At 42.5% G+C, this 8157-nt stretch overlaps 1 protein-coding gene across 1 annotated transcript in view; it reads right to left on the bottom strand.

Annotated features, from left to right (window-relative positions):
• Nucleotides 1–4358: 4358 nt before the first annotated feature.
• The window catches only part of RTN1 (reticulon 1), a 164763-nt gene continuing 160964 nt past the window's right edge, over nucleotides 4359–8157 (bottom strand). Inside the window, 1 exon segment of the mRNA XM_021717561.1 lies at nucleotides 4359–5156. Within this exon segment, the coding sequence (XP_021573236.1) occupies nucleotides 5114–5156 (43 nt within the window). The 3' untranslated portion in view covers nucleotides 4359–5113.

Genomic DNA, 8157 nt, shown 5'->3' with positions numbered 1-8157 from the left:
TTATTGTAGAGATGAGGTCTCACTGCCCAGGCAATCCACTCACCTCAGCCTCCCAAAGGCACGGGATTACAGGCTGAGCCACCGAGCCCGGCTAGGACTTTACTTTCAAAAAGGCAAAAGCAAAGCTGTATGTTAAGAGAAAGCTGGCAAAGATCAAGCATTAATTCTTAAGGGCTATTTTGTCATTTTAGGAAGAAACTAGAGAGAGCTCATTCCAGAAAAATTCTTTTAAAGGACACCTATGACCTAGGATACAAAAGAATTCATTTTCAATTTACTCTCAAAGAAAATATGGCCAGCTAGACTGATTTTTTAATCTTGAACTTAATGCTGAATGTATTGAGTGGAAAAAAGTTAAAAATCATAAAGTAAACCACAAAAAAACCCAATAGAATAAAAATCCTACAGAGGAGCTTGCAGAGTGTGCCAATATAAAGCAATACAAAAGCAGGTCAGAGACTTAAAGCAATTGGCCCTTCTGGCTGGATCAGCAGAGTATTTATTGCCCCTCAAACCATGACCATGTTTGCTAACACCAAAATGCTAACACTAAAATGCCAGTGGCAGCTTCTCTATCTCCCCCACCTGCTTCTCTACACACACAAGAGACTGCTAACCTTCAGATGTTCAGAGCAGCCCTATTCAAGGACAATGTGGTGATTGCCGGAGCCTGGTAGCTACGAAGCAAGGCCTAGAAATTGACCACATTCCAAGTGTGTTTGCATGAAGTGTAGAGCTGTTCCTCTACTTCTCAGCAATGATTCCTTGCTGGGAGAAGCAAAGTGGAGAGACAGGTCTGGGATCTACACCAAAGGGAAAACTCTTTATTATAAGGTAAGGGCCAGTCTGAGCCCTGGGGTGGTGGTGTGGGACGAACTGTGTCCCCCACCACACAGGTGTGTTGAAGTCCCAAAACCATGCCCCTCAGAGTGTGACCTTACTTGGAAACAGTGTCTTTACAGAGGTAATCAAGTTAAAGTGAGGTAGGCCTCAATCCAATATGACTGGTGTCCACATTCAGAGATGAAATTTGGACATAGAGGGAAGACAGTATGAAGACACACAGGGAGGAGACAACCATGTGACTGGAATGGTGCATCTCCAAGTCCAAGAACACCAAGAAAGACTGGCAAACACCAGAAGAGGTAAAGAAGGACTCTTCTGTAGAGCCATCAGAGAGAGTCTAGCCCTGCTGACACCTTGATTTTGGACTTCAGGCATCCAGAACTGTGAGAGAATAAATTCATGTTGTTTTAAAGAAATCTAGTTTTTGGTACTTCGTTAGAGCAACCTAGGAAACTAATATGGGCGGCGAAAGAGCAGAGGACATATAAACCATCCTATTTCCTTTATTCCTGAAATGGTCCATGTATACTGCAACTTCATCTACCAGCTCCTGTTGGCTTAGCTAACTCATCCATAGACTGTAAGGATTGTCTACTGTTCACAGCTTTCAGGATCACCTCACTCACTCTGGCTTTTCCAGGGGCTCTCCTCTTGATCCTCTTTTTTTTCCAGTCAGGGTCTCACTCTGTTGCCCAGGCTGGTATGCAATAGCATGACCATGGCTCACCATAATCTTGACCTCCTGGGCTCAGGTGATCCTTCTATCTCAGCCTCCCAGGTAGCTGGGAATATATACCACGCCAGGCTAATTTTTGATTTTTTTTTGTAGGGAAGAGTTCTTGCTATGTCTTCCAGCCTAGTCTTGGACTCTTGGGCTCAAGCAATTCTCCCCCCTCAGCCTCCCAAAGTGCTGGGAATATGGGTGTGAGCCACTGCAACCAGCTGATCCTCTTTTTATCTATTAACTAGGGCCCCACGTAACTTCCATCATCTTAAATACCACCTAGGCTGAGGTTTCCTGTAGAAGCAGAATACTATGTGCCCCATATTCCACTTTTTAAAAATCTACATCCATTCCTATAATTTTGTAAGCCTGGAGGTTCCTTCTCTACCACTACCAGCAAATGGGATTTCAAATTAGAGTCTCCTCCTAATACAGCTGTTTGTGAAAGGAATTTTGGGCCCACAGAAGGGAGAAAAATGCAGCAAATGCAGATTTTGAAGATTAATTCTACACAATAAAGTCAGGTAGAAGAAACGTCATCTCAAAGGTTGGAGACTGAAAAACATACAGAAAAAAAGAAATATCTTTCTGTATCAAGTAACCATAAAAAAATCATCAAGCAACAAACAAAGCATGTTATCTTCCTTTCCCAAACCAGCTTTTCTGGGCTCTCTCTCCTGGAAAATGGTATTGCATTCTCTTGCATCCTCCTGACCAGCTAGTCTTAGACTGCTCTGGGTTAGGGTGAAGCAAGTGAACTGTCTCAGATACAAAATTTAAGGAGTCACACCAGGCCAGCTCTGGTCTCAAAACCCCACAACTAGTTGGTCACCAACTCCAGTCCACTCTCCCTCCACACTGTCTCTTAGCTGAGCACCTGCCTTTGGTAGGTGCTTGGCATCTCAGGCTAATATCAAGGATCAGGGATGGGTGAACACCCCGTTTTTATTTTCACTATGGTTGTTCTAATAAAGGCTTAGTCATGTGTCACTGGTTTGCTGTTAGAGTTACGTTACAATTATCCCCTATATTCATCTAACCTTAAATATCTTGCACCTTTGTTGAGTTTGTGTAACTCTCTGAGATGTAAGGATTAAAGCCCAGGCTGGGCTCAGTGGTTTAGCCTGTAATCCCAGCACTTTGGGAGGCCCAGGCGAGTGGATTGCCTGAGCCCGCAGGTTCAAGACCAGCCCAGACAACTTGGCAAGACCTTGTCTCTACAATAAATAAAAAATTAGCCGGGCATGGTAGTGTGTTCCTGTAGTTCCTGCTACTTGGAAGGCTGAGACAGAAGGATTGCTGGAGCCCAGCAGGTCAATGCTGGGGTGGCTGTGAGTGTGCCCCTGTACTCCAGCCTGGGTGATGGAGTGAGACTCCGACTCAAAAATAAAATAAAATAAAAAGAATAAAGCCCAAACTCCTTGGCACGGGCATCCAAGCTTCTTCCTACTCTTCACCTTTCCAGCCTGGCTGGGTACCACCCCAAGTCCTTATACCTTACTGCCCAATTCTGTTCATTACTCACCATTTTCTGCATTAGCCATGTGTCCCCACATCTTAGCACTTTGTCTCATGTTCCTTTTTCATCCTGGTGTGGACTCTCTTTATCTGGTAAAAATTAGACCAGCACCTAGCCCTGAAACTCACCTCCCCTGAGAAGCCTGTTCCAATGCTTATGCCTTGTAATCATAACTCTTATTTGTGCTACTTTCTGTTTAGTGTGCATTTCCACACAGCCAGCACTTTCCCCCAGCATCAAGATGGGAGTTTCTTGGCTGCTGGTGCAAGGTTAAGTGACTCTTGAACTTCATACCACTTTGCACAGAAGGATAACGTCATAAATACTCACTGAACCCAAGTGTAAAGTTGGTTAAAGCCAGTCTTTTATAAGTAATTATTCCTTTATTCCCCTACTTCTTTTTTTTTTTTTTGAGTTGGAGTCTCACTCTGTTGCCCAGACTGCAGTGCAGTGGCCGCTCCCAGCTACCGCAGCCTCGACCTGCTGGGCTCCGGCAATCCTTCCGCCTCAGCCTTCCAAGTAGCTGGAACTACAGGCATGCGCTACCACGCCCGGCTGATTTTTTGATTTATTGTAGAGATGAGGTCTCGCTGCCCAGGCGGGTCTCGAACCCATGGGCTCAGGCAATTACTCACCTCAGCCTCCCAAAAGCGCGGGATTACAGGCTGAGCCACCGAGCCCGGCTCCCCTACTTCTTTTATTTCTCCTACTGCTACTCCTTTCATTCACTTTTACTTCTTCTTCTTTGTGTTTTAATTCTAGCAGTGAGATAAAATATGCAATTGAATTTTCACAAAAAAGCAGCCAGCCATCCTTAGAAGACTTAGTGTGGTGAGGGCAGGAATTTTCATCTCTCTTATTCACAGCCCTATCCTTAGTGCTTGGCACACAGTCGGTGCTCAGTAAATAATTACAAAACAGTAAATTCATAGCAATTACAATTGCTTTTTGCCTTGTGCTGCATATTGTTATGAAATGTTTATGTAAGGATTTACATCACTTTCAAGTGTAATAAAAAAAAGCTATTTAAAATATCTGCTTCTATACCAGAGTATGATAGGAAGAGTGTTTTCCAGTTTACTACTCTTCAGTTTTCTATTAATAACCCCAAGGAGGCAAAAGCCAGGTGGGGTTTGACCCTGTGGACCTGGAGAGAGGAGTAAGGTGAGCACTTGGTGTCAGCACTCCTTGCATATCATCAAGTGACTTCACTGCTTACAGCGTTTGTGTTTTCCAGTAGGACCATGCATGAGAAGAGGGAGAACATACTACATTTAGTAACATTTATTTATGCATTCAGTATCAAGTACATAAGTGCAAATATCCAGAGTCCATATTGAGTCCATTAGGAACTACAGAGAAAGTAATACAAATTGTAATAAAGTTACCATGCTGGTACTTTCTAGTTACCACACATGTAAATCAACCCACTAATCCCATACAACAAAAGTACTGCATGTTCGTTTTGGGTTTATTCATTTATTGAGTTATTTTAAGTTATACAAAACTGATTACCATAAGTACGGTTGACTGTTTTTACTTTCACGTTCTGTGTGTTGGAAAAATGCTAAAACATCAGTCTATAAGTCTATATATTGTTATTAAAGATTAATCCAACCAGCAACCCAAGGACACAGAAGCGATTTCCACTATTGCATTGGAGCACTCGGCAGGAAAGGCTTAGCCACAGGGAAAGTTAGAAGCTACAGAAGCATCGCAGAGAGAAGAGAAGAACACCGAAGAAGGAACGATAATTTGGGCTCTCACCATCATGCACTTTTTTTAGCGACACAAAATTAAAAACCACATCTAATACACTTTTCTCTATACTTTAGTGCTTGACACAAGTGACTCAAATATCCTAAGAGTACAGGAACAGCCTAAAAACAGCTGTTTTTTAAAGTTTGTCTCTAAGATTATGGTATGGGGTGGGGAGAACAATCAATTTGCAGAAACGAGTAAGAAGAGAGCTGTTACCACTCCAGACATTCCTGTTTGAGTCCAGTCTCCAGTAGGATATCGATTTACTCAGCGTGCCTTTTAGCGCCTGGGATTTTAGCCTGAATCCTAAAAAGACAATATCAAAAGGTAGTCAGTCATGAGTGTTATTAATGAAATTATTTTATGTATTCATTATGTGTCATTGCTTTAATTAGCTAAGTGACCAAATAGCTTAATATAGTTTTTATGTATGTCTGTAAACACTTCTATACAGCAATAGGGAGGAGTAAAAAATTGAATAAAAAAACAAAACAAGAAAATTGGAAGAAAGCCACATTCTTTACATTATGACTTTTTAGGTGGATGAACATTGTTGACTTCATTTCAGGATTTCAGAAGCTGTGATATAGTTAGGGGGATCATTTATCCTCTAGTCTGGGACACTTCTGAAAGAGAAAGAGGATACTACAACTAGTCATAGCAGGAAGATGAGTATAACCTGGGATGGGGCCAGGTAAAGGAACCCATGCTCACCCTTGGCTAACTACCCAGAATTGGAATTAAGAAACCTGGGTCCTGGTCCCAGCTTTGCTACTAAAAAGCTGTGTAGTGTAAGGGCAGTTAATGAATGTTTCTGGTGCTAAAGACTCATTTTTAAAATGTGGGTATAAATTAGATATCTCCATGGTCCCTAAAATTCTGTGATTTTCACAGTATGGAAGCATCATTTTAAGATAGGTTTGTACCAGAAGTGTTTTATTAATTTGAAGCTTTATGAACTCATCATGCAGATTTTGATTGAGATCTTCCTCTGTGCCAGGGCCCCTTCCATGTGCTGGAATTTAGTGATCCATCAAAGGGAAAAGGTGCCTGCTTTCGTGGGGTTTACATTTTTATAGGGGTTGTGGAGACAGAAATAAACAAGAAGACAAAGACAAATTTGGATAGTGATAACTGCTATCAAACAAAATAAAGCAGTATGATAGGCAGGGGGGGCACAGTGGTAAAGTGGGTGCTGCTTATTTCAAATCCACTGATCTGCGAAACTGATTCCCAGAGGATAGAAAGGGGCCTCTAGGCAGAGATCTGGATGTGAAGTGTCTCAGGCAGAGGCAGTAAAGAGAGGACAAGCTCAGGGGCTAGGAGACAGTGCCTGGAGCATGGAGAGGGAAGGTCTGAGCAATAGGCAGGGACCTGATGGAGCTGGAACTTAGGAGCTGTGATAAGGAATTTAGAGTCTATCTTGTGTGATGAGAAACCATTGATGAATTTTAGGCAGAGGAGTGATGCGATCTGATTTGTGGCGTGAAAAGATCATGAAAGTGATTGTGTGTGGGGGGGAAAAACCCCAAGGAAATGGGGAATGAGAGAAATGAATGGAGGGAGGGAAACCTGTAGCAGTCAGTGGCCTGGCTTATGTGGTAGTTGTGGAAGTGGTGAGAGGAGAACAGTCTCAGGATCTATTTTGGAGCAGGGACCTGCCTGAGCTGTTGATGGATTGAATGCATGGGCAAGGGAAAAAGGGAGAAAAATCGAGGAAGATTCTTTGGTTTAAGGCCTGAGTAACCAAGTGAATGATAATGCCATTTACTAAGATGGTGATGACTGGAGGAAAAACAGGTGCTGGGGTGAAATTGCAAGATGTTTGGCCATATGCATCTGAAATGTCTATGAGACATTCAGGATAAAATATCAGACAAGAGGTGGACAGACCTGCTGCTCAGTAGAGGAGACACAAGTTTGGAGCCCTTGACATAGAGGTAAGCTTTGAGGCCCAGGACCAGATGAGAAGTGGACAAGAGAAGGAAGAGCCAGGAGAGGACATGTGTGACAGCGGTCACGTAACTTCCACTTGAACACTTGAATGAATATCGCTGCTTCATGGAGCAGGTGGTTCCACTGTTGAACAACTCTAATCATTACCATGTTCCTTCATATTTTATTCAACTCTCAGAACTTCTAGAATTTCCATCTACTACTCTTTAGAGAAAAGGAGAAAGCTACTCCTTTCACGGGGTTAGACATCTGAGTATTTGAGGATGGCTTTATTTGAAAAGTTGACTCTTTTCCAGGGTAATCATCCCCAGTGAAGTTTGTCCTTTGCTGCCCATTACTATCAAATTTCCAATACCTCACTACCCTGGTCATCTTTGTGGCATTACCCCAGGGTATTAATGCATTTCTTAAAATGTTCAACGGTGAAATTGAACACAGATATGGAATGACCAATATAGAATATAATATAATCGTGGCTTCTTTTGATTTAGACTCCATACTTCTATCAATAACATCTAAACTTGCACTAATTTTTAAAAGAAGCCTCAGCACATCGACTCATATTTGGCTGTAATAAATTAATCAATTAAAAAACCCCCAATATTTTTTTATACACACTACTGTTACCCTATCTCATCCACCCCTGCCCCATCTTTTATATTTGTAAAGTAGACATTTTAAAAACTTAAATTTAGGACTTTACTTTCCCTTTTTTTTTTGTTTTTTTGAGTTGGAGTCTCACTCTGTCACCCAGACTGGAGTGCAGTGGCTGCTCCCGGCCACCGCAGCCTCGACCTGCTGGGCTCCAGCGATCCTTCCGCCTCAGCCTTCCAAGTAGCTGGAATTACAGGCATGCGCTACCACGCCCGGCTGATTTTTTTATTTATTGTAGAGATGAGGTCTCGCTGCGCAGGCAGGTCTTGAACCCGCGGGTTCAGGCAATCCACTCACCTCAGCCTCCCAAAGGCGCGGGATTACAGGCTGAGCCACCAAGCCCGGCTTACTTTCCCTATTAATTTTACTTTATTGATTTCAATTCACCATTCTAGCTTACTCAAGATTGCTTGATTCATTTTGAATCTTAAGCTTGGCATCTTCTTTTTTTTCCGTTAGATAATATAGTTTATTTAGAAACAAATGAAAGAGAGAGAGAGAGAGAGAGAGAGAGAGAGAGAGAGAGAGAGAGAGAGAGAGAGATTCACCTCCCCAAGGTAGGAGAGGGGGGTGAGATTGCCATCTTCTGAATTTGCTTTTGCTCTGTGTGTCACCTACAACTTTGATAAGTATGTTTGATTTGTCTTCACACAGTCATAAAAAGTAGTAGGGTTGAAAGTAATGGGATCAAAGGCAG

Source organism: Carlito syrichta, unplaced genomic scaffold, assembly GCF_000164805.1.
Source record: "Carlito syrichta isolate Samal-C Ts95f unplaced genomic scaffold, Tarsius_syrichta-2.0.1 Scaffold309858, whole genome shotgun sequence".
NCBI classification, from domain to species: domain Eukaryota; kingdom Metazoa; phylum Chordata; class Mammalia; order Primates; family Tarsiidae; genus Carlito; species Carlito syrichta.
Note: the sequence above shows the minus strand (reverse complement) of the source record. Positions and strands in the feature narration are given on the sequence as shown.